The sequence below is a fragment of the Platalea leucorodia genome, assembly GCF_965183815.1.
Source record: "Platalea leucorodia genome assembly, chromosome: 5".
Lineage (NCBI taxonomy): Eukaryota > Metazoa > Chordata > Aves > Pelecaniformes > Threskiornithidae > Platalea > Platalea leucorodia.
The window spans coordinates 73470696-73498462 of NC_138827.1; the positions used below are offsets into that span (position 1 = coordinate 73470696).

Consider the following 27767-nt stretch of genomic DNA (forward strand, 5'->3'; position numbering starts at 1 on the left):
AGCAGCTACCACAATGAAGTGCACAGAAACTGCAGGAGACAGACAAGCTCCTGTCATACAGCAGCCCCGACTCGGCCAGGAGATCAGCCTAAAGATCTGTGTTGCCTGGACCCGAGTGCCAGCAGGCATGGTCTGGGACATCTCCAGCCAGGCTGGCTGGCTGTCCCTTCAAGCAAACCCTTGCTTTGAAGTTTTTCATCTGATGAACAAAGATGCTGCCACCATTTACTCACCTTTCACGTTCATCTTTCATTTTCTCCAGCTCCTCCTCTTTAAGTATGCCTTGCTTTGCATTCCCCTTCTGATCTGTTTTCCCACTTTTATCTTCTTTTTTCTTTCCAAATCTGTTTAAGATATCAAGGAAGAAGTCAGGAGAAAATAATTACTAGAAGAAAAAACAGTACTTATCTATCATAAAACACAGAAATTTTAGCTAATCAAAACACTGTGAGTTTTTTATCTTAGTCACTCATAAATTTCCCACGTTACAAAATAATTTACCAGTATTAAATGGGCCATATGCAATAGGAAGGACTAATTACAAATTGATTTGGACCCTGTACTTTCAAAAGCTATTACTTGAGACAAAGTTGAAAAGCCCCACCAAACCTAAAATGCAAGGCACTGCAGGGCTGGACTATTAATACGGCACATTTTAATGCAGCTAAAGGTTCTTCTTACCACAGGACAGCTCACTGAAAGTAATCTGCAGCGGCTGTGGTGTCAGCAGCCAGACTGGACCATGTGTTCTGCTCTTACCAGTAACTATTTTCTCTCATTCATGTCTGGCCTTAATTTAAGGATTTGTTCTTTGTTTAAATGAGGATGCAATTGGAAATAACAAAATCTTGCTATATTCTGAGAGTACAAAACTAGACAGCTCATAAAAGCTCTTTTTTAAAGTACTTCTGGGTTTTTCTTTCTGCCTAGTAATATGCTATCATGTAATATTTATGCTGGGAAAGTCCTCCAGAGACCCCAATCAGTTCAGGGGGTCCCACTGTTCTATACACTGTACAAATATGCATAACATAAGTCTGCTTTACGCAGCCTATAAAAGGTGACTGAACTAGGGAGCTACATTTCATTTCTGATGGAGCTAAACAGAATACTGGGGTCAAGTATGTCAAATACGTTCATGAATTATGGGCCAAAAAGTACAAAAACCTCCCCTCCTCTTCCCCGACTTGAAATTCTCAGTTCCACAAGTAAGTAAATGATCAATCTGTGTCTTCCCATGTAAATTAATGTGTCCTTGCATGCATGACAACAATGTAAAGTAATGATTTCTTCATTAAATATACCATATTGCAAACTAATTACTCTGACTCAAAACTGCAAACTCTTCTGTGAAAGTCTGCAGCATTGGTGATCCTTCTTTTACCCTTTTTATTTTTCATGTCAGCCCAAACTGCCTCAAGTGGAATACCTGAACTACCGTGCATATACTTAAGCTGTAAATCATTGACTTTAGGTTTCTCCTCTGACCAAAGCAGAGATCTTGCAAATACTCTGTCAGGCTCATAAGTTATTGATCCAAATTTTTTTTTTAATTTAATCAATAATTCTGAGCTTGTGGTCAAATGAAGTTCTTAGGGATTCTGCAGTAAGTCTTCCAGACAATAAGAACTGGTTAGAAGGAGAATGATGGGCATGAGAGACAGACACGTAGCATGTGGTGCTAATGAGAGGAAGGGCAAATACTACAGGTAATAACAGGAGATGCTTTATCATGGCTCTGCCATGGACTGTGCTGGGGAGTAGGAAGAGTCATATCTCAGTGCATGGTTTTCTCTTCCTTTTTCTTATGTGTGGCAATAGAGATAGATGGTGTCTTACATTCTTTGAGGGATCCTTTGATCAAAACATACATATACCTCACCTACAAACAATCTTTAATTCTTTTTTTACGGTCCCTACTCATTTCAGTGCTTCCAGAAAGACAGCAGATACTTTCCATGCTTTTGCTTTTCCCGAGTATAGAGCAGCACACCGATTCCATTGCTGCTCTCTCAGTTTTAGCAGTCCCAAGAGACTGTGGAGCCACAAACCCCATCAGAGGGTGATGGCGGCAGTGAAGGCAGCAGATGGGAAACACAAGAGAGAGAGACAGAGGTTGTACCTACAGAGTGAGAAGATACAAAGTGAGAAGGGCTCACAAGATAGGAAATGAACCAGGTGAAAAAGAAAAGTTAGATGAAACTCTGCATATATTGCTCTCTACAGGGATGTCAGGCAGCCAAACAATAAATTGCCTGGGGATGAGCACCAGCAGGCTGCACCTGAAACGCCCCTGCTTTTGAACACTTGCCCATGCTGGGAAGGTCTCATGGCAGTTTTCTCAAGAGAGGCTGTATTAGCACTTGCATCTTGGTCGTAATCCAACTCTGGTACTTTGTTTATATTCAGGCTGCCTGCTTTTCTCCCACAGTTTCAATTATGGGTTTGTGGAGTCTCATATTTGACTGTAGTGTGTATTGATTTTGAAAACATTATTCTTGGGCATTTTGTATTGCTGCAGGGAGTTGAAGTTGGATACGTTGCATACTCGAGAGAAATGTAAAAAAATCTTTAACATACATCCCTTTCAAGTCTAGGTATTATTTCTTGCTTACTGGGGAAATACATTTTAAATAAAATAAAGTGACAATTTTGATTGTAATAACTGCCAACATGACAACTCTCAGCAAAAATAGTGCTGTTTGCTGGTAGAGCTGCTCTTGCCATAAAGTTGGCAAGTTCCAGTGTAATTATAAATTGGGAATAGCGAGTTGGTCTTGATGAAAACAACTTTTGGTTTTTTGCTATTTTTGGCTTCAAATGGGATTTGTGCAGGCTTACAATTTTTACCTGTTACACGAACTATACAGCATATAGCTCAAGGCTAGGGAAACGTTCAGATTTTTGGCCTCTTTTGCACATTGCTATACAATAAAAATCCATTCTCTTTTATTATTATTGTAATACGCTTTTCAGCTCAACAAAAATCTTGCAGAAACATTAAAAAATAAAAGCAGCAAAAATTTAACACTTAAGACAAGCAATAGAGAATAGACAGCATTAAACCACAAAAACCCCAGTATCATCTCTGCCTGAATTTATACACCCTGTTCTAAAATTTATGGTCTGCTCACTGATGCATTCTAATTGCCATGGGCTTCTGATGATAAAATTAACTTGCACCCCTTGTAATTTTACATGGCCTTGTGCACTACAGACTTAATGGTTCTCTACTGCTTATAGGAACAAAAAAAAAAAAAAAAAAAAGAAAAAAAAAGAAAAAAAAAGAAAGAAAAAGAAAAAAAAGAAAGAAAAAGAAAGAAAAAGAAAGAAAAAGAAAGAAAAAGAAAAAAAGGAGTACTTGCTGCCCAACCGGGTTTGATCATCTTCTCATTGATATCAATGTGAGGCCCCCTCCAACGATTTCAACAAGGACAGGATAAAATCTATTGTCAGAATTATACTATGGAATTAATCAAATCCATATTAAAATTCTATGAAAACGGAATGGCTTTAGGATATGAAGTTTCCAATTCTCCAGGCAACAAATAATTGGATTGTGGTAAAATCTGCCTTCCATATTAATACTATTGTCAGAAGAATAAAAACATTAATGAAAAAAATATATGGCACACGGATTTTTAAAAGGCCTGTTTTGCTGTACTGTGCACAGCAAAATTCTCTTCCACTTAATATCTGATGGAATTGTTACTCTGAAAGCCTTACGTAGCAAAAGCAGAAATATAACTAGAAGACCTGAAAACAAATGGATCAGCTGTATTCGCTCGTTCTATATTAATCTATAATCAATTTATGTCAAACAAAGCCACTTATAATCATAATGACAATAAGGAAATAAATCCCTATCTTCCCAGGTTGAGTGACTGCCCCAGTTCTCTGCTTATCCACTGTAAATGCCTGGGAAGTACTGTTAAAGAAGTTAAAGCCCTAATAACCTTAGTATACTTTTCAGTTGAGAAAATTAATATTCCACCTACTCAGAGCATAGTCCTCCTGTAAACAAAAGCATAAAGGGATTTTCTTTATGTGATCAGACCTCTGAGTACTTCATCCTTATGGGAAAAGCCCATACGCAACAGTTGAAAACATGAAGTGCAAGACTGAGGAACCATCCTATTTCTATTCATTTCAAAGGGTGTCCTGCAAATAACTACAATTTTTCTCCTTAGAAGCATTAAATAAATGAAGTCTCTGAATACCAAATGTGTGTTGTCTTCTTGCAGTATTTATTACCATTCTATCAGCTATAACATTAAAGCATATGTATGCTTCTTTTCAAGGCTTCCAAGGGATAAAAAATAAAACAATCCTTCTATAGGCCTGCTCTGTTATACTTGGAATAAACATCTTCTATGCAAGACCTAAAGCTGTGGTCATGGCAACACTTCGTTTCCGTGTGGAGCCGTGAGCTTCCAGATCTCAAATGTGTTGATATTTGCTTCAAGGATTAAAAAGCAGGCAGGTCTATAAAGTCCCAGACTTCTAAGCAGGAGAAACATCTGGTGGGTGGAACCCTAAGCAGCTTGCTGACTAAATTCAGCAATTTGGATTTCTTAGTTAATTCAGTTGCCTAGATCAGTAGGTGTCACTGCAACTAACAGGGTACATAACGGAATTGCAAACATCTGCGGGGAAATAATTCAAGAGGGCCTATGACACAGTCAAGCAAGATACAAAGCCTAACAATGTCATAAGATCTTGACATCTCCAGAAATGATCTGTAAAAAAACAGAATGATTTGTAAAGTACATATAAGAAAAGCTCTGGCTCCTAGTCATTTCACAGCAAATGGGGAAAAATGCTGAGATTATTAAAGCAGCTCCCTTATGAAAGACTAGAAATAACCCTTAAAATTAAATTTAAATGTGAGTAAGAATGAATGAGTGAGCAAGAAAGATAAAGATACTAATAAGGTATGATTTTCAGGTCCACACAGGGACTATAAAAAGCTTATTAACTGCCACTACTGCCGTGTGTTTTAAGTTATTTTATCACTCAGCTTTACAGCAGAAGAAATACTCTAGAAGCAGTGCTGTGCTTTGATTAATCACTTTCATACATACACTTTTACAGAGTATTAAACATTGCCATAAAGATCCTTAGTGAGTCAGACTGGTTGGTGATTACAGGCCAGGCTCATTTTACATTTATGTTAATAGCAGCATTAATGAAATACATCTTTTACATTTTTAGTGGCTCTCTAAATACCTAAAAGGTTTGTTATTAAATGTTTACTTATTGGGCAGAAGTATGCCATTGAGTATTACACCACCGGGAGCAAGAGCTTTGCAACAGCTGAAAAAAACTACAGAAAGAGAACATGTTTTGGTAAAACAGGTTTTGACATTTTGAGAACAGAGCACACCCAGCAAGGGCAACACTGTTCAAATCTTCACCAGTATCCAAGAAGACTGAAAGTACCTCCATGACATGAGATAAACTTCTGGTAAAAGGGCAGTTCTGCGCGGGGGGCCGTGAGCCACGGGGGTGAGCATCTCCTTTCCTTGCCCCACTGCCAGTCCCCTGCTCCCAGCGAGCAGATCCCATTCCCTCTCTGGCGAATTTAGCGCCAGTGACATCGAGATGCCCCAGTATATGAGACCTATTGCAGCAAGACCTCCTCATGACAAAGCCTTGCCCAGAAGAAGGTTTTGACCCAGCCTCCTTGCTTTGGCAGGGTGAGAAAAAAGCCCTGATAAGATGATGAACACAGGAGAGGGCTATTTCAGCCCCTTCTGCTCCCTGCTCCTGGGCGGGTAGTGCCTCCAACTCTGGGGAAAGGGAGAGGAAGGGTAAAATGGGAATGCCACTGCTGGGCCGGGCAGTGCCATGGGCAACACCAATACCGTTTGGCAAGTTGGAAAGGGATTTGGAAAGGTAAAGAAAAAAAATATCCACTTTTAACTAGATTTGGTGAGGCTTGCTCGCAAGAAAGAGCTACACAGCTAGCCTGGTGCCCCCCTGCCCTCCCACCTGCTGGGGCTCCCTCCCAGGGCAGCACCAAGCGAGAGGCAGGCGGCAAGAGCAGCAGCTTTCTGTAGCGAACAACAGGCCAGCTTAGGCAAGCAAAAATAGCTCCCATGAAAAGGGAAAAACGACCTAACCTCTGACTTATTATATCAATGGAGGCACACGACAATTTGGTGAAATATCCTGCGCTACAAGTATTTTGCAAGTGTAGCTAAACTTCATGAATGTGAGTATCCTCATATTTAGCCACCTTCAAATTATTTTGGGAGATAATTCACATTATTCTAATGCCGCGATCAGAGTTAAACTGGTTATGGTCAGCAGGAAATCCACATTATTAACACCAATATATGTTGCTCCTGTTATGTCAACATTAAGTGAACAAGTGCCTTTTTTTTTTTTTTTTAATTTACTGTATCAGGCTGCTGGAGCTAGACTGACTGAGCTTCCAGATCCAGTCTAATGGGAGTAAAACTTATCTTTTTAACAACTCTGATTAAACATAACCTCCCCCCACCCGTTTATTTCTTTGATGCCCAAATTAGCATCTTTTCTGCAGCATGCTGAATTAATTAGCACAGTGACAAAGAATTAGTCCAGATAGGATCAAAGCTGAAACCATATTTATCTGGAATTTGAAATTAAGAGCAGAGAGTATTAACCCTCAACACTTCAAGGAGCTTTCCACATGGCATACTTAGTAAGCCTTCCAGGAGTTCATTCAAAATAAATCAACAGTGCAATTTTTTTCCCCACTGAAGTTTTGCTAAAAGGAAAATAAATTTGCCATGAAGCCTGCTACAATGGGGAGCTGCCTTTAATGCATACCCTGTACATGCTACTCATTATGTAACTTGTAGGCATCAGTAGAACAAAGCAAACAAAGCTGAGAAAAGACAGTTAATCACATTTGTATTAATGCTTGGATCATCACATTGTTCACAGACTTAAGGGCTAATGAAAGAATTCCCAGCACCAAATCTGAGAAGCCGCTTGCTGTAACACCTCACAGGTAAACAATCTATAATCTTCAATGGAGAGGGTCACGCGCAGTAACAAAATGTCAAACAGAAGCCCTAAATTACACAGTGAAGTTTACTCTGAGAGTACCAACCATGTGGACAGCAATAAAAGAAAATTTTCATTGCTGGTATTATTGTCTCGGATATTATCTGTGTTTCAGTATCAGATAAAAGACTGGAGGCTGTTTGCCATGTGAAATGCAAGAGGTTGCTCTTCTGCCTAGAAACTGTAGAACAAAGGCTATCTAAATAATCACCCTGAAATCTTTTCATCCATCATCCTCCCTAAGCCTTTGAGCCCCATACCCTTATTTTTTAAATGTGGAACTTGCTCTTAATTTAGATAGAAGTGAGTTACTGTAACTCATTCTGGTAATTAGGTACTAGGAAATCCTTACCAGTGGGACAGTTCTGTCCATCTGTACCGTATATCAAATCTTACTTCTGCAGCATATGAAATGACCAAAGACAAAAAACAAGGAACACGATGGCACCCTAAGACTTGGGTCTTGCAGTGGTTGCTGCAAAACCACAAAGTCCATCTGCTGAACCAATGGAATGGAGTAACTCATTGCCATGGAGTAACTCTCATTGGCTACTATGTAGACATAGGCAATGGAAGGCAGCTATGAAGAGTCATCCTTCATACTTCAAGGAACTTATTTTTAGAAAGCATGCTGAGGTAGTCTGAGTGTTGGAGATAGCATTTATGAAGAGGGGTCACCACTAGTATTATCTGCCATGTTGAATGGCAGCTATGCATCTGTTTCCATGAAATGATGCTTCAGTCATCTGATGACCATGTTGCTGGTCTTTTTGGTCACCAGTACAAGAATTCTGCATCCCACATCACGTACATCAAGAAAGAAAAAACTACAGTAACAGAGCACAGCTGTGATTTACAGCTTGATCAGAAGAAAGAAAAAAATGATTTATAGTCTGTCCAATGCAACAAGCCCCACCTGTTTAAACATCCACCAGATTGTGGAATTATCCTCCACCCAAGTAAGGAATTATTCCCATATATTCTTATTTTTCCCTACTTTCATACTGCATCAGCCATTTTCCCATCTTCGTTCCACCCTACAGGCAAGTAATTTCTTCTGAAGTGAATACTAATTCTGTCCCAGACAGTGCACAGAAACATAGCTATGACTACTCCATATGGAGTCTGCAAATGCCAACCTACCAACCCCAGGGGAACATGATAATCACACCCATGTCTTGGGTGTGGTAACTCCATACTCAAAGCAAAGGAAAAGGACCTGAGTATTAAGCCCTTAACTCTGCTTTCTTAATTCCCATTTCATAGTCACCCATTTTCTCATCTCTCCATTAAAAGAAAAGAAGGAGAGAAGCAGGCAGGCTAGCTACTGATTTTTCCAGGAATTTGTTATTCTCTGTCATGCAGGAAAGAGATAAATGCAGTTTCTGACTGAACCTGTTCCTCTAAGGTTCAGTCAGTAAGACAAAGTAGGAGACAGAGAATCCCTGTGCATTCTGTGGATGTTGCCAGCTGCCCCCCTGGAACTACTTGCTGACTTTGTGGTCTTCTCAGATGTGGGTTTGGAAAATCCACAGTCAAGTGAGAGCCAGCATGCCTCTGCGTCCCACCAGCACCTCCAGACCTCTGCAGGTAACTGAGAGCCACTTGAAGGGGGGACAGGGAAAAGACCAACTGAAGGGAGCTAAAAGATAGCTCTTTGGGTGCCAAACTCACCAAGAACAGGCTGCTGAGTTTTTTCTTTTCTGTTTCATGCTTTCTCCTCATCTATTGTGTGTCTCTTTCCCCTACTACTAGCCACATGGCCCCAGAATTCACTGAAGTATGAACTACGTATGTGGGTATAGTATATGTATGTATTATGCATGTTTATAAGGGGAAGGACTTTTCATTTTTCTCATGTTGTAACTCTCAAGGTATTTGGTGCTTTTTTTAGCATTTCAGCTACTGAGGCACTATATGAGAATCTCCACTTACACTACAAAACTTTTTGCTCAGCCCTCTTGGCTATGGAAAAACAACATGCAACTGTGACATTATCGGAACTGCAGATACAAAACTCATGCGGCAAATTAAATATATGACATTTGCAAAACAAAACTGAAAACCTGCTACATTTGCACTCAGAGCCATGATACTTTGAGGTGTCAGACTTGCTAATCATCTCACCACTGCAGCACTCACCTTCTCAACCAAACCACGTGCCTTCCTCCCCTTGCATGCCACAGTGGGGATCTGCTGGGCCTTATCTGACTTTCATGAAGTGAAACCGCTCGTTGCAGGTTCCAACGAGATCTCCAGGAAAAACACGACCCTTGAAAAATAGCAGGAATAGAGGACTCCCCTGTGTTTCAACTGAGACAACACCCTAGCCTTCATGAAAGCTCCATTCTCTATGGGAATGTAGTGACTCTCTAACGATCAATTAATGTTGAGCATTTATCATCATATCCATTCTACTAATGAAGAAACTGAGGCGCAAAGGGTAAAAATGACTTGCCCGGTTTAAAAGGTCCTATTCTTTCTCTAATGATCACCTCAGAGCTATGATTACATTATCACTGCATAGCTACCTGCCTCATTTTCCAAGCAGTTTGCTATGATGCTTTTTCCCCTTGACTATTTCCCCCCATCTCCTTTAAGTTCTCTCCTCATTCACTTCCTCCTTCTCTCCTAACACACTCACTCTCCCCCTCCTTGCTCCACACTCCTTTCATATGCTCTACTGCTGCACTGCTACAGAAATACCCGTTCCTAGAGATTTCTGCTGGAGACTGTATGAAAGAAATGTGTCTTGGGAACCGGCACTCTTGCCTCCGAGACACTGTGCAGCAATATGCAGTAGAGAGATGCAGAGATCTCTACAGCAGCTGAGCTACCAAAAATGGTCTCCACTCCTTCTCAGCGGGATGCATTAGCTTGTATTTGAGCTCTGCACTCCTCAGAGTGCTTGAGAAACTCTGAACTAAGAGATAGTACACAGTGAAGAGACTCTTTCGAAGGGAGGCTTGTGAGAGGGAGCGAGATGGTTCTTGAATAGGAAAGGGAGGTTGTAAAGGCAAAGAGATGACTTGTTTTTAGGTTCCACAATGAACTTCTAAGGTTAAAGCTTCACAAATTCCACCTCTGCATCTCTACTATAGCTGACATTTTTACAAAGCAGTAACATTAAAAACAATGCCAAAACAAGAGTTATATATACACTGTATTTTGAAAGATGTGCTTTGGCATAATAAATAATAGATGGTTTTGCATTTTTAAACTGTCAAAATAAGTCCTCCTGATAAATAACACCTTCCCTCCCTGGCCTTGGCTATTGTACATTACTAATTAGACATAGTAGTTTGTGGTTAACATCCTTCCCTACAGATTTATTATTAGCTTGTATATTCTTTTCAGTAGAATTGTGCTAATGGTAAGGTCTGCTGGAGGCCAATTGCATGAAGCCACTGGGAGGAGAAATCTGTTTGCCTGTCAAAACAGTGGCTATCAATTAGAACTGTAAATGTGATTCCTTTAAGTGTCTTGGATGGTAACAGAGATTTCCAGTGATGGATTAGGGGGCTGAATCACTTTCACATTGTACTAAAGGAAGCTTTTAGACAAGCAGTTGTCCACATGAAACAAATTCACCACTATTTTTGAGCAAGTCCAGAAGAACCAGTCTGACCTGCCAAAATGCCCTCTGCTACTTTCCCAGAAATCCCAGCTTTACAGCATTTTATGTGGCATACTGACAAAACTGATACTAGATTATTCTGTGGTTTTCTTAGTAAAACTTGGCTTAGCATAGCTATAGCAACAGGAGAAAAAACAACGAAGTTGCTGAAAGACACGATGCATCAAAAAGGAACCAGTGTGACGATGCAATTCCACCGTTCACTGATTCTGCATGCAGCCCTGGCACAGAGAGAGCAATTTCCCCTTTGATACAAGCACCCAGCTCTCATTAGCATCAGTAAGAGTTGTGTGGACATACTGATGGGAATACGTTCCCCGTATTTTGCAGGAAATTAACACCACTCACTTGGGGACTGAAGGAGGCACTGTCTGTCACTCTCAGGCAGCCTCTCTGCCAGTTAATTAAGCAAAAACCTCTGCCACAAATCTCAAGAGGAAGCTCTTCCCTGTTCTCCTCGGTACAGCAAAACTGACATGAAGCAAAATGTCAGGAGCAGGAGCTGGGAAGTGGTGGATGTTCAAGGAAGATCAGCTTCAGCCTGCCTTTGCCAAGATCTTTAGCCACTAGGTTTTTGTGGATTTTGAAAATAGTTATTAGAAATCAAATTGATTAGTTATAGCGGAGTTTAAGCTTTAAGAACAATTGAAGAAAGTATTTTCAACTCTCATATATTGTGGCTTTTGGTTACTGGCTATTTTCAGCAGAGGTAATCCTAGACGGCATGTATAAAAACAAGTCAGCAAGACTGCTAACCCTCCAGGACTCCACTGCTGAATTCATGCCAAGAGGGTGACTAACCAATACAGGAAAAAGCAAAGGACTCCACCATACTCACAAAATGTGGCTCTGGCAGCTGAAGGACAAGGGTTCAGGATGGGGAAGGTTTCATCCAGTTGCTACACAATAGACTCTCTCATCAGGCTCGGAAACTAGACTGAACACATTAAAAACCTTTCCTCAGTGCCACTTTATAAATAAAGAATAAATCAGAACTAAGTGACCAAAATTTTTGGTCAATTACATGAACTACACAGCTCTGCCATATCTGCTTCCAATAGCATTGCTCATGAACTATGTGCCAGAAACTTTCTTTATAAGGTTTCAGTGAAGACCTGGCAATCACTTCTGTTTCTTGAATCTTAAAAGCAGTAATTCTGGAGCAATCAGATAGAGAAATACATTTTACTGGATAAGGTCAGAGAAAATTGCTAGAATAGTGCTGAAAACCATGCAGTACTTTTATTTTGCTGGCTATTACAACCACGTAGCTTAAAGTTGCACAAACAACATAAGCAGCCCAGATTCTGAAAACTTTTTCCTCCGTGCATATTTCTTGCCTTTCACACACTGACTCTCTACCACAGATGTTTATGTGCTATTTTTGGAAGAATTATTTGTTATTGGTGTTTATATTGCCAGCCTGTAATTTGCGTGTGACAATGCAGGGAAAAATCTCTTTGCTTTCTTGTTAAGATACAGCGATGCTTTGTTCACCACATGAAGGCTTTGACTTCTTTTTCCCTACCCCCACAGCTCCATGTCCTAAGGTTATATTCACTCATTCAACTATCTGCAATACTGAAACAATGGTGCTAATTTTACCTAGTGACCAAAATAAGCCCAGATACCCTACAAATTCTGTACATTATCATCTCAGCACAAAAAAGTTAGTCTGAAAAAGTACTTAATTATAAGGGTGATAAAACAAATGTTAAATTCAAAGCCCATAGCAGCATAGAAGGCTGAAGAACACAGATTAAGTCTGTCACTCATTTCATTAAAACTTCTGCCACAGGAGATGCCAGGAGAAAACAGTATCACTGCACAAATAAAAACTAAATGGTGTTGATAAAAAACTACTCTAGGGCGTGTAGTCAGTCAATGAACTTAACTCTTTTTTGATTCCAAACTGTGCCTGATTCAACCACAACTTCTCCTGAATGTATTCGTTATTTGCCATTGCCCATCAAATAATTTGTAGGGAAAAACTCTGCCTTACAGGTTACCCACGAATTGAACACAATCAGTATTCATTACAATGAACATTCTGCTTATTCATCATTAACTGCAACCGATCACATGTATTGTTTCTACTTCTTAACTTGACAACTCATTGTTTAAAAACTACCTCCACAAGCAGAGGGGAGGAGAAGCCACTCTGCACTTCTTGAACAAACATGTTTTGGCCACAGGCCCAAAAATTTACTGCATAAAAAACTCCCACAACTGTACGAACACAAATTTCACCACACGAGTGCTCACAGTTGATGAATTACGTTTAGCTGGAGTATTTCATCTGTAAAACAAACTAGAGACCTGACTGTGAAACAACTTAAGCATCTGCATTTCCATTTCTTTGGCTGTATCTCTGGTCTTCTATCATGGGGGAAAGAGTGAAAAGAGTGCCTAATTTATCAACTATATACCACTCATTGTTTGATATCTCTATACCACTACTTCTTTTAATTTATTAGATACAGCATTTAAAACAGATTTTTTTTTCATGATAATTGAGTTGTCTTTGTACTCTCATATTATTGTTGTGCGTCTAGACAACTGCACAGATGTACAGAATTTTAGATGAAGCGGCATTACTGATTTATAGTGCCACGATGCTGTTATTTTGTCATGGTCTTATAACTAAAAAGCCCAGTTGCCTGGCCTCAATTTTGTTTTTCTTCTCATGTGGGGAAATGAAACCCTTTTACCCCTTTCCCTCCAGTCATACAATTTCCTGCCATCTTCTGTCTCACTTCTACAGAGCTGTTCACTTTTACCACTGTCTCTTTTCCAGCTGCTGCTGAACAGACAAGTATCACTACAAATATAGTCCAGTGATCCTTGGAAAAAAGAAGCAACAGGATACAGGAATGTAAAGCAGAAATCATGGTCAAACCCAAGGTCCTGAATTTCAATAACTGGAAAGCTGTACACCTGGAAAAAACATTCCCTCAAGTCCACTTACAATAGCTAGAATTAACAACTGCATCTTTGTGCTGTTAAACATACTTCCTCTAGCCATTAGCTGGCATAGTCTCTAAATAAGCAGAGTAGTAAAAGCCAGTTAATGCCCCAGTGCTGCTATTGGAAATCTTTAGCAAAAATCACTAGTATTTAACAGATTGGCTGAAATTTGGTCCCAAATAGGGGACTTTCACATTATGCAGAAGACAGTGAGAATTTTAATATAATGTGGCTAGTACTGTCTGAAATTGAAATGAAAAGGGAAAGGTAAAGAAATGGAGATACTTAAAGGTTCTCATCTCGCTCAAGAAATACCGAGAAGGTGGAATGGAGAGCCTGAGAAGCAAAATGCCTGGACAAAGGAAAAAAGTAAAGAATAGATTTAAGTGCACTAAGGTGCAAAATATTTGCTGTTGATTTGAATACAAAAGAACTCAGATATGGCATTTTTTGCTCAAGCAGAAAAAGACAAGGAAAATATACACATGGGATGAACAAACATCAAGTACCCGTGTGAATTCTGTTGCGGAGGAAGATCCCTGGGGAAAACACTAGTATCAAGATAGATGCCCAATATCACTAACATCTGTGCATTAAATATCTTGACCTGCAAGTTAATTTTATTCTGTTAACTACACTTTTAAAAAACATATTTAGTGGACACCACATTCCGATTTGTCTTATCGGCACAACTAGTCAAAACCAAATATATACAAAGGCCTGAACAATATCCCGCCTGGGAACTCCCTTCTCCGCTTTCCAGTAGTTACTCTCCTGAATTTGAGCATGACCTAGGAGACGGAGCATAGGCATTCCGTGTCCTTGTGGTTCCAATCACAGCACGCGCTAAGGCATGTTTATTTCCCTGAGGCAGGGCCAAAGGAGAAAGGCCTATTTCATTCTAGCCCATCTTTTTAATTCCCCCAATAGATACAGTATTTACCATTTTACAGAACAGCTGCTCGGAACAAATGCAAACACTGTGTTTGTCCTGTGGTATTCAAGTTATTGCACCAGAGGAACTCCATGTCTCCTTTCAACAAAAAAAGATATTTCTCAGATGCGTTATCTTCCCAAACACAGAGAGAAAACTGGCTGAAAATAATCTCAATGCAACTTTATGAAGACATGGAAAAGAAAATTCCTTCTAAAAGGAAAACCATTAAGATAAATCAAGAAAGGCCTCTCTTATCATCATTAAATAGTAACCTAAGCACAGGATTAAACTTAGCCAGATGACTTCTGTTATTAATGACCTAATTTTTTGAACCAATCTTTATCATATCCCTTGATGTTCCAGAAATAAAGCAAGCTCTTAGACCCCCTTCTCTCCTGAATTATAGCCCTTTCTGAGAAACTGGTGTGTTCCTCCTTTTCTGAACCTTATAACTAACCCCAAATCAGGACCCAAAAATAACTCAGCAACCCATATTCATAAGATGAAGAATCATAAGTCCTACTTAAATTCCAGCCTCTGGGTCCTTCTGTAGCCAGCAAGAAGCTTCATTCTTTGAGCTCTCCTTTCAGATCCAAACCATAATTCATTATTAAAATTGTCTCACCTCAACCTTTGCCATGTCTAAGCGATGCCACTGCAACACATCCTTGTCCTTGCACAGCATCTGTAGAAGTCTGCTGGCGTAGAGTTTATTTCATTTGCTCACCCCTATTCTTGCATGTGCCCTTCAGGTTCTTGGCACCTGTTTCAGGCTGGGAGCACGGCTGTCCGCTAGAATGCTTTTCACTTGATACCTGTTCATCATGCTACGACCAGCTGGGATCCTCCACTTTGAGACTGACTGGAACATTTTCTTACTTGGGGACCAACATCTGTAAAATGTACTGAACTTGGAGAACTGTCAGGTCCAGAGTTCACTGATGTTCAGAGAAGAATATTTTCTTCAGATTTTTTATTTGTATTTTTGTGTATGTGGTGGAAGGGGGGGGGGAGGGGGAGGGAAGAGGGACCCGATGCAGATTGATATTACAGTCAGAAAGCACATGATAATGACTATGAAGAGGTTCAAAGCTTTCTAAAATTTTGTAAGATGAACTACATATCCAGGTAAGTGCTTTAAAACAGCACTAATTTTAAAAGTGCAAGCTGTCCCCTTATTTCCTGGAAGCTCATCAAGCACTAAGACAGAAAAGAAGGATGAACTCAGTGGAATAGCTCAGTGTTAAATAAGAACTAGTCTGGCTTCTCTCATGAATTCACCATCATGTAAACTGTGTGATCTCTCCACTCTACCAACAGAGGAAAAGTTTAATTCATGTGAATAAGTTAATGTATCAATTTCTATGACCCTCTAAAGCTCATTAAAGCCTACAAAACTAGAAAAACTGGTGCATTCAACAGGCTTTTGCCACCAGTGTGAAACATGCCCTTCTCCCCACTCTTTCTTAATTTTGCTTATACAGGGTGATTTCCAAAGCCACGAAGTTTGGCCTCCCCAAAGCTGCAGAAGCTGTCAGTTCTCTCTTGCCACCTCATATACTTTTTAAGCTCTTGCACCAAAGAATGAATTTTCTCCTGCAGCGTCTTAGAAAAGCTATTACTAAGAAAACAGTGGCACTTCAGTACTGGAATGGATAGGACTCTATAGCAACAGATTCTTCTGTACTTGGGAAGATGCCTCATCACAAAGCAGCAAAAGAGACAAGAATGGACGGCAGAAACTTCTTTAGCTGCCTGGATCCTTATGGCTCCGACTTCCTCCTGTTTCTGCCTGCCACCCTCTCCCAGAACAAATTAAAACCAAGAACTGCTGCATGTACAACAAGGTTCAGCAAGCCTCCTGATCACCTGAAGAATGTGACAGCCCATAAGGTTAGGAGAGAGACAGCCTAGAGCTCCAGTTGGAGTGTGGCAGCAAAGGGGCTGCCAAGGAAGCAGTAGGCTGCAAACAGAATCTTTCTGTGAGAACTTGCTCTTCTGGGCAAAGGCTGGAGGTCTTGGGCTAAAGCTAAGGTTGAGGTAACAAGCTATATTAGCTACTACGAGATTAACAAATTTTCAGCTATGCTGCCTGCATACTGATAAAAGGTTATCCCCCCCCCCCCCCCCCCCCCACCAAAAATAAGTCAGTATTGGAACAAGTGGAACTAAAATCAGAATAAACAAGACTATTTTGATCTGACATTAATTGTATAGTAGAGCTTGTTTCGTGCAATGAGCAAATTGTGCATGCCAAAGTTGAAGAAAAGTGAATATAATAAATATAGTCAGAACTTTTTTGTTCCCACCTACTTTCACTTCAATAAATCCTTAGAACTTCTCATCTGAACTTTAAAAAAAAAAAAAAAAGAAACAAACCAAAAAAACCACAAATGCAAGACCACATCTTGTACATGAATACATTGAAAAAGGGTGTTGCAAGGCTGCTGCCCAATTTTCTTTTTCAGCATCCCTCTTCTAGGCAGAATGTATTCACAGTGGAAATGCCATCACTCCACTTTTATTCAATGCCAAAACTGTACATATACAAGCCTAGAAGTCCCTAATGCTCTGTTTGATAATGAAGCAGGGCAGGCAGACTTGGCTATATTCCATAAATCTAGCCTAGCTAGTACTTTTTCCTGTTATTAACGCATTGGTGGTGTAGGATTTTCAAGAGCTGCAGAGAATCAGCTGCAGTTGGATAAAGGGGATCAGCACTAGCCACTGCTGGGGATCTCTCAGCGCTGTCCTGGGAACATATTCCTTCCAGCTGCCTTGGATATTGCTGTGCTTTGTCACTGCCACAGTTGCAGAAAAACCTATCCAGATCTTCCCCATCCCTATAATCCCAGTATCTCCCTCTCTGCATCTCAGCTCTGCAGCTAGTAACACTCCTGAGTTCCTCTTATTAATACTGAAGCTTGCGTTAAGTACTTGACCTTCCTTTCAAAGGACTCAAATGACCACTTGCCTGACACGTACCTCAAGCCATTCTGCACAGCTCCAGCCAATACATGGCTCAGCACTCCAAAAATCAGGGCTGGCACAGCAGCACTCACACAGGCATGAGCAAGCCCACAAGAGCAGGGCTACCAGCCCAGCACACAGTGCGGCTACGGCCAGTGACCAGCGATCGGCTCCCAATCAACAGCAGCGCGCATACAGGGGCCTTGAACCAAGCAGTGCACATGCAGCCCAGCTGCAAATGCATCCTTTCTCAACTCCCTTCTGGATTCAAAACCAACCAACTAGCCCAAAGCAGGCTCTGGGGAGAATACAACTGGAAAGTTATCATTTACAAGTGTCAGAAACAAACAAAATGTCTATCTTTCAAAACACCATTATTACCTCTTAGGTAGTTAGCCCTGCCTCGCATCAGGTACTCAGGGAAGGATGGGAAAGACTGGTTTAGAAATTTAAAGAGTTACTTCTGCCTGTCTAATTAAGAGTCAGTTAGTGACTACTGAAATGATAATCTCCCCTGACCCTCACAGATGCAGAACACAATAAGGCAACAGAAGCAGGGGAAATGGGTAGCGAGCTGTGGTGTTCTCCATGGCTGGGAGCCGCTCGGTGGCTGGAGGCGCTGCACAAAGCATCTCCTGACCTTCTCCAGCCAGGCTCCCACCACCACGGCACAGGGCAGCCAGCCACCTGGGGACCAGGGTCCTCCGTGGGGAGATACTGGCACTTTTCTCGGGTACGTATGTAAATGTTTGCCTACTTAGCTATAAATATATTTAAATGTGCACATAATCATACCCATATATAAATACCCCACATTTTGCAATACACACTTACTTAAATATGTACATACTTAAATAAGAATCCTAAATAGGAGACTAACTTCCCTCTTCCTCTCATCAATGTGGGCCCAACCCATTCCTGACAAAATGAATGGGAATTTGTAAATTGTCTTCACTGAGCATTAGATTAGGCCTCAGAAGTCCCCCACGGCTCCCTCCTGTACATACTCTATTCAAAGTTCTCTAACAGCTTAATATTTCCTGAGGCCACGTATTACAATGATCAGTTCAGACAAGGGAATATCAGGACAGAGAGGCCTTGTGAGAAGAGAGGTCTGGGAGCTTCAAGCTAGTGAGAGAGGAGAGATTTCCTCCTGCGCTTCTTTCAGCACGTACTTTTTCATCAGATAAATATAAATAAGTAGCACAGCAGTTGTTTAGTGAGCAGCTTAGGGACATATTGTTCCCACTGTCCTAATTTTCCTGACACAATTGGTAAATTTAGACATCTAATTAACAGTCTGTGCCATTTATCAGGTTACCCGTTGCTGGGTTTTTTTAAGGCTGTCAGTTAAGCTTTCCATACCTTAAACATATTCTCCATCTCCTGACTGAGTCCTAGGCCTCTTACAGAATGATTATAAATGCCTCTAACACATCCCCATTCTGTTTATACGGGCTTTACACAGGCCCAGGGAGATGAACTAGGGTCATCTCTAAAGCTAGTTTCAAAGTAATGCTCTAACACCTGCATATGTGGGATGGAGCAGACCAAACAGGAGAAAGAATGGAAGAATTTACAGTTCATGTCTAAGAAGTCAGCTGGGGTACACAGTCACCCAGTAAGAGCCATGTTATAAAACATCTGCATATTTGTTGACATTTTCATAATTACATTCGCAAACTCTTACTTTGTAGGCCTTGCTGTTCTAGGTTTATAAATGCACATTTTGTTGTTGCTTATTTATCCTCTTTTGTGCTAGTAGCTCTTACCCCTAACATGTAAGATTTTCCATAGTGAAATAATTAACCCTAGTAGTGACATTATTTGATTTCAAGTCCCTTTCATCACAGAAGGAGCAAAGGAAATTAAGAGTATTCACATAAAAAGGAAGATCTTTTACAAGTTCATTGCCACACGCAGATACAAAAGCAACTTGTAATGCTATGACAGATATACAAGTTTTGTTTGCAAAGAGTCTTTGACCAGATCAATGCTGCAGGCCTGCATTAACGTGAATCCTCTTTAACAAGCAGTGCGTTCATTATCCCTTCTTTACCAAAGAATAAAAATCATGTAGCATATAAAGTATACCTTCTCACTTGCTCTCCCCACAGAGGTAGGGTAAAAATGGGTCTTCTAGCTTACGCTTACCTAAAAAAATACAGCTAAATGTGCATATGCATCAAATTTCGATAATGATATTCCAGTCTGGAAAAGGTAGATGCAGCATGAAAAAGAAAAGTCCCAAGAGAAAACTAGGTTCTCTTCACCCCTGTTTTTTGCTCCTGGACCATCCAGATAATTGTCAGATAACTACTACCAGAAGCAGGCACAGGAAAAAAAACCTCTGCAGAAGTCTATTCATACCTGCTCTGATGAGAGACAATGCATTTCTTTTTTCTGTCAGTAGTAACAATCCAACTAAAACCGCAAAGGGTTTACCTTCAGGGTCATGCCTTGAGCACATGAAACCTGGTGTACAGAAATGTAGGACACTAAAAATAAAAAATGCCTGCAATGAATGTTTAGTAGGCAAAGACAACCCGTAATATTATGCAGCGCCAAAGAAAGCTTTGCTACACCTTTCTTTTTGCACGTGCTTCAAATGGTCAGTTTTTAGGGTGCGGTTGTTGTTTGCTTTGGCAACTTCTATGAAGAAGATGGGGTGTTGCAGGCCTGCATAGAACTAGAAGAAAAAATTCCGACAAAGTCTTGTAAGAGATTAAACACCTTGTAGTGAAAAATTGTGTCTGACATCAATCTAACATCAAATAAGAAAGGCCTCCACTATGCCTCTCAGCAGCTTGCTCGACTTCTCATGAAGAAGCCTGACCTTACTGTCTGTAGCTCCAGGGCAGCCCAGCATTTCTGCTCTCCTGGGTCCCAGAGCCTTGGAAGGAGCCGTCCAGAGCAGCCCCCGAGCAGTCTGCTGGGGAGCTGCCCAAGGGAGCCGGGAGGAAACCCAACAACTCTTCTCTCTCGCTCTGCTCCACTGCTAGCAGCACTGCTGCTACTCCGCGGCAGCTGCAGCCTGCTGGGAGAAGCCAGGGCTTCCAGGGTCCTTAACTCTGCAACAGCCGACCGCTTTGAGTACTCCAGGCTCGCTCGAAAACAATCTCAATGTCAAGGTTGGGTGCCCAGGAAAACTAAATTGAGTTTTCAAAAAATCACTAATGCTTTTCAGTGCCTTCCTCATACCTCCCTGAAATATCTTTAGCTGGGTTCCAGTTTTTGTATCCTGCCTGGAGATGAAATGAGGGGCTTTTGAACATAATTTAGTAATAATATACTGGGCAACACCTGAGTTTTAAGGCTTTCTGCTTCAATTCTTTTGGTAGCTCTTTCATGCCATAGACAGATTTCTACAGGAAAAGCAGTAACTCAAGTTTGCTGGAATCGTGTTGCACGCATGCTTGGAATAGAGTCTGGCTGATACAAAGAAATTTGCAGCATTTCCTATAAAGATATTCACGTCGGAGATCATCACAGAACTCCAGAAATTCAGGTCACAGGGAAGTTATTTTTCTAAAAGGGATAAAACTCTAGAATTCAAAATAAAAAAAGCATCTTACAAATTTAAGCACAAGGTTGTGACCAGCGACTAGTGAAAATCTACAAAACGTCTGTGAATAGAATAATTATTGCTGGTTTCCAAGGTGAAAGCTAGCACCTTTGACTGAGAGTAACAACTAACTTGGGTTAGCAGAAACCTTGATTGAAACCATTATGTTTCACTCACTCTCTGTGGTTGATCATGCCTAGGGAGACTTCCTTCATTATATAAAGCGTGTAGGAGATAAATGGAACAAAAATCTTTAGGATAGTTAGGTCAGACGACATACACCACAGTGACACATTTTCCTCTATGAAGCCAGAAATTTCCAGTCCTCAGACGTGATAGATGTGTCAAGTTTACTTTTCAGGGAGAAAAAAAGGTGCTGTTATAGTTCTGGCTAACCTTTGTAGAAACCCTTAATTCACAGAACAAGTGTGGAATCTTGTCTGGGCAAAGCTGATCTCCTGCTTCACGCCTTGAAGCTACTACATTCCTTAAGTACCCTGACAAGATTTTGAATCAGACAATAAGGATGAAACAGAGGAAGAGAGTCTGTTGGGGCACAGGGAGGGAAGGGGGGGGGGGGGGGGGGTATGAGAACAGCAGATGGTAGCATTTGTTACGTTTCGCTTTCACAGTCCAAACAAGTCTAAAACCCAAAGCAACTATGCTGCTCCGATGTAATTAAGTGCTTCACTAATGTGAAAAACCTTTCTTTATGAGACACAGCAGAGTACAGAAGAAGGTTGCCTCTGAATGGCCACTCCAAAAAAACACCCTAATCAAAGACATTTGCCAGCCTTATCAAATACAGATGCACAAAGTTAGGGGCTGGAGAGCATCTCTGTTAGCAACAAAAATTGGCAGTGAGTCTTGGGTAGATTCAAGTACCTTAAAACAGAATTCAACTCTTCATCATACAAAATCCTAAATAGATTTGGAGGTTCTTCAAAGTCCAAACACATAGAATAATGTTGAACACATGTCTGTCTTCAGTGTACTTTTAACTCAAACTCAAGTATTTAATAAACTAATCCAGACTAGCACTCTCTAGTAGATGAGAAATGAGTATGAAGTACTGACCTCAGTGGTGAAGGGGGAAATGCAAAAGTTGAAGAGGATACAGCTGCATTTTACCCACAAAGAAATGCCCAGCTTCCACAGCTGACTGTTAAGGTCTTGAGGACATTGGGTTTGTAGAATTACAAGCATGTTCCAAAACTGCATTTACCTCCATGCTAAGAAAAAACATTTTCTTTGGAAAAGAAAACATTAAACTCCATTTTCTAAAACACACCATGGCCAAGACTTCATTCTATGTTATCTGTGAAGAATTAAGTACGGCTACCCAGAGCACAAAATATAACTCAAAAGTAATGGGCTCTGTGATAAATTAAGACGTTCCTTTCATAGATTATAGCGCATTCCTGTCACATTAAGGCATTTCGAGCTACAAAGCCAACCTAGAGATTGATTGGACTATTTTTTCAATAATTGAAGGGATTATATGCCAACATTTATATTCCAAACAGTTTTCTTAAACCTTATTGAGGATATTTTTCTGAATGTTAAAATGAAATAAAATCAGATTTATGTTTAAGCAGTGCTTTACTGAGTAAGTTAAACTTTGGAGCAATGATACAAAGCAAGAGGAACAGTACGTGCAACTGACTCATATTTGGAAAAGAGTAAAAATTACACCACTATAAATGGTAAAAAGTAAATGGATTTTTAAAAATGCTTTTAGTTTTTGAGTATTATTCCAAGATATTTTTAGAAACCCAGGTAATTCTTCTTATTATTTTTTAAGCACTGATGACACAGAAAGATGCAATGACCACACTGATTTTTTTTTCTATGAACTCTAAAATCCCACCAACTACTCAAGCCTTATTTACTAACAGGGGATCAAGAATCTTTTCTGTGTAAAATAACCTGTGACTGAACGCACAACCAGAAACCTACATGTTTTAACTTGGTCGCAAGGTCTCTCTCTTCCCACAGCTCAAGGTCTCTTAATCCATCGGCCAATAAAATGCTGTTGCGAAGATGAGGTTCCTGTCTCTATCAGTCTGCTTTTGTAAAGCAAGTGCGGAGGTAAACAACACGACTGGTTCTTCCTCCCCCTGCCATTTAATAAAGGTCTGCAGAAAGTTAACAAAAAACCCAAACCAAAACAAAAAACCCCAAACCATGACACCGCAAAAAAACCCCCATAACACTGGACAGCTAGACTCAATCAGCAACAGAAATCTTTCCTGACCTCTTCTGAATTGCACAACTGCATCTCCCCTGCTACCTTAGGTAGGTTTGCAGTCCCCATCTGCCCTGGCCATTACATAGGGACAATGTTAGCCCCAGACAAGAGCCTGGACACATGCTATCATCCAAGCTACCCTCAAGGCCAACGAGGTGGCGATGGCAGAGTCCATCCTCAAAAGGTAATGTTCCTGTCCCTAGGGGAGGATTTTCTTGCTCAGATACCAGGCCAAAACTGCTACCAGGCCACCTGGTAGCAGAACAGCCTGAATATCCAAAACCTCCTTTGAATCCCTCTACCTCCCAGCACTGTTTATTTATCTCTAAACCATCTTATGTATTTACTCAGACTTTGCAATAAATAACTAGTGCTTATAAAATGGTATACTGATATTTGCTATTATAATTATTACACCCCCCCCCCGATAGATTAGCTAAATCTTAGATGTGACTGAAAAACAAAACATTATATAAAACTTAGTAGAGATTTGTTTGCTTTTCAGCCCACTTCCTTAATATCCACGAAGAGATTCAGCTGCCTGACCTATACTGCCCAAGTTCCCTAAACGAATACTTGGGAGAGGCAAATAAACAACGTAAAACAGTAAAGCTAAAGAGATTACCAATTTCTCTCTTATTTCCTGCTGATCATTGCCAGACTATGTTTCTGCCCCAAAGTGCAGGCTTCATTATTAAAGATGGACGGAATACAAGTATATTCAGCGGAGGCCGGCTGTTCAGGAAATAGCTATAATTTGGTAAATAGCATAATAAACACTTGAGCATCCTTGATGCAATGGGTAATGAGCCAGTGCAGTCATAAGTATGTACATAACAATGTTAAGATTATCCTGTATTTCACATTATATATCTACACACACACTCTCATGTGGAGATGTCCATATAATATTTCAACTATTACATTTGTTTCCTTCCTGACGTAAACTTATTACTTTCCTCTGTACTCAACTAGTCACTTATAAGAGAAAGCAACATTTTACTTTCATTCTCTGCTCTTTCTCTTCCATTTTACTTCTAGTATACCTACATAAACCATCAGAAGCTTTTGTTCATCATGGCAACGAAATGCATTACACTCTGAAGCACCAGAGATCCTGGAACTAAATGCAATCTCACAGCAAGTCATCAGCATGTCTATAGCCCATGCAGTGGAAGGCGATTTAAATCCCCAGTCTGTTCTCCTTGCCGCCATGGAGAATAATGACAAACCATAACATATCCCATTCATCTAACAGCTGAGAGGGTAATGAATTACAGAGATAATTCAGCCACTCATTATTAAAAGATTACAACATTAAAAATGAAGGTGTTTGGTTTTGTTTTTTTTTTTTAAAGGCAAATGATCATGTTTTCATATAATGTGAGTGAAACAGTATACAGTATTATTGATTCCCAGCTATATTGTAAGGGCCAACTTGTAACAAAGCCCTCAAATTGAATTAGATTTAAAGTTATCACTTCTTTAGCCTGAAACTCAATCCCAGTTCATACTGTTTTACTCCAAATGCTGAAAATATCAGTATTATTTAACAGGAGTCTCTAGAATTTCTTGCTATTTTTCTCTAACGGCTTTACCCATTTTTAATGAAACTGCAAATGCCCATAGTCAATTTTGCTCAATAACATTCTTAGTCAGGATTTAAAGAAAAAAAAAACCCACACAACAAAAAACCAAAAAAACCCCAGGAACACACCTGCCCCAAACCAGTCTACATTGCATGGTGCAAACTACAAAAAATGTAACTGGAACAAAGTCTCTACATTACATGCTGGGCTTTTAAGTCTACGCAGCCTGTGGTTCCAAGTGAAATATCAGTGGCTTCATTTCAGAACAAACCTGTTAAGTTTTAGTACTAAAAATGTTCTTTATCAAACAAGCATCAAGCCAGTCCTTCCATCCGAGGGATCTGGTTACCCATAGACTTTTCAGGTTAATTCAGTGACAGATGAAATATGTACATTAACTGAAACTGCTCTGTATGTACTACGGGTAAATGCATGTTTCCACAGGAGACTACTCAATCATTAGATGCAGGACACAGCGTCATCTAATATAAAGAGACTTTTTAATATAGAACATCTGCAACCTTTCTATCAGCCCCATCTAAATGTCTACCCGGGGTCAATTAAAAAATACCTCAAAAGTTTGATTCATAACCTTTTCACTTTCCCAAATACATTTCTGCTGTTTGCAGGGTAGGAATTGGGAGGTGGGGAGAGGTGGGAGGAGAGGGGAAGGGTCTACAGAAAAAATTAGGTTGTCAGAAAACATCAATAGTCACAGCAAATCTTCTGTAAATGATTTTTGAAAGTCTGTTTGACTTTATGTATAGCTGGACAATAACAAGCATAATGCCAACTTTCATTTTGGAAACAAGCTGAGAAGGGCATCTGTATGTGGACACAAATTGTAACCGGTTAAGACAAAGCGAAGTCCTGCATCAGGACTTCTATGGGGCAGACTGCGGAGGAAGTACATTCTTGGCTGGCATGGGCAGGGGAGGTGTGGAAAGCTACTGCTATAGGGCTCAGGAGGGGAATGAAAAGTTATTATTTTATCTCTAACTGTATTTCTTTTGTTCATTCATTGACATTATATGCTGGACTCCTTTGTAATGACTGGGAAGGGATACTGGAGGGTGGCTGCACTTCTCTCGCTGTCCCTTACCCAACAGGATGGGGCACCGTCGCCACTCTGAACACAGGATGGGGGCAAGGGCGATCCAGAGAGGAGAGCACTACTGGAGAATCTCTTCTCTTTAAAGGAAGATGACACATAGTGTCAGCTCCACTTTTAACAAAATAAGAGGCACAAAGGAGGGCAATGATATGCCTTGATTTTCACGTTTAGTATTCCCTCTCCACTCCTGGAGAGTTGCCATTATTCTTTATTACTCATTTTCATCCCATAACCTTTCAGCTGAATCTGCTGAGTGGCTTTCTTATGAGCCTGTCTTAGCCCATGATATTTGGTTTTACTTTGAGCAGGCTTCTTACTTTCCTCAGAACACTTTCAGTGCCACACTAAAGCCTACCAGATCCTCATGGGCTGCAGCAGGGACTTGACTGGCCATCACCATCTGCTCCTCACAGCCATGAGTCAGTGCCTCATCAGAAGTTTATTATTACTACTACATACGTTTTTGGATCATGAGTTGATTTCACTTAAAAGTTCTTTTTAGCTCTGCTCCATGTTCTAGTAAGGTCACAGGCCATATTTTTAGAATTAACAGCAGCAATGACTTTACAAAAGATGTTACATTTTTCAGTCACATCATGCACACTTTTTATGATGTTAAACCTTGAGCTCGTAATCACTATGGTCCTTTTCCTAAAGTACTATAAAAGACCATTTCTCTTTTCTAAGATGGTAGATTTTACTAAGCAAGCAGACTGTAGAGGTTATCAGTTTTTTGTTTGGTAAGCAATTTTTCTTTGTTTTTCAGTAATGTCACAAATCAATTTTTTAAATTGTCATGTTTTCTCATATTTTCACAATAAGGGATTTTAAACAAAGTGACTCTTCAGATTAATATCCATGTTAGTCCTTATTAAAAGGCTCTAAAAATGAAGAGTGAGAATAAAAATAAGTATTTTTAACTGACCCAACCTTTTTCTTTTTCCAAATTATCCCCCAAGAAATATTTGAGTTTTGGAACTGTTGTCTCAACCCAGGCACAAAAATATAAAGGTGTATGAAAATCTAAAAATTCTCAGGGACAAAAAGCCTGTTTCCTCCCCTACTCAATACTGAGTGCTACATGGCAGAAATAGTCTTTCACAGATCTGCTTCCTCTGGGAATTCAGCCATATATCAGAGAAATAAAATGAGTTTCTCCCACTTTTTACTTCTTTTAGCCCTGAACAACCGGCAAATCTAATAGACAAAACCCTGAATTTTATTCTTTTTCATGAATTACAAGGCTAAATTCCATCTGGAATTATTCCTGTGAAACAGAAGTCAAAAGAATGGGATTGTAAAGATGTAGCTAAGGGAAGAATTTGGTCTCAGAAATCTTTGCATACCAGTGCGAATAAATGAGTCGCAGAAATATCTTTAAGTTTAGACTACATTTTTTAGGATTATCAGTTAAAAGGTATTTCTAAAGAAAAAAAAAATAAATCTGATAGATACTGAAAGAAACACAGAACCCCATTTTTAGATTCACTGTTCAGGGAAGAAGTGGACCTTACGAACTCTGTTTCAAGCTAGGATCTCCCCAGCAAGTCTGAAAAAACATTCATCACTCTGAAGTCTACACAGAACTGGGACTACAGTTAATTCTCCTACACCCTTAAAACCCAAGGGAAAAAAGCATTAGTTATAACTTTATACCGGCTCACTTCAATCTCACAGC

At 40.1% G+C, this 27767-nt stretch overlaps 1 protein-coding gene across 1 annotated transcript in view; it reads right to left on the reverse strand.

Annotated features, from left to right (window-relative positions):
• Positions 1–27767, reverse strand: part of PARD3B (par-3 family cell polarity regulator beta) — a gene marked incomplete at its 5' end in the record, with an annotated part of 288181 nt that overhangs the window by 97026 nt on the left and 163388 nt on the right. Inside the window, one exon of the mRNA XM_082311454.1 lies at positions 234–344. Within this exon, the coding sequence (XP_082167580.1) occupies positions 234–344 (111 nt within the window). The remainder of the gene's footprint in view (positions 1–233; positions 345–27767) is intronic.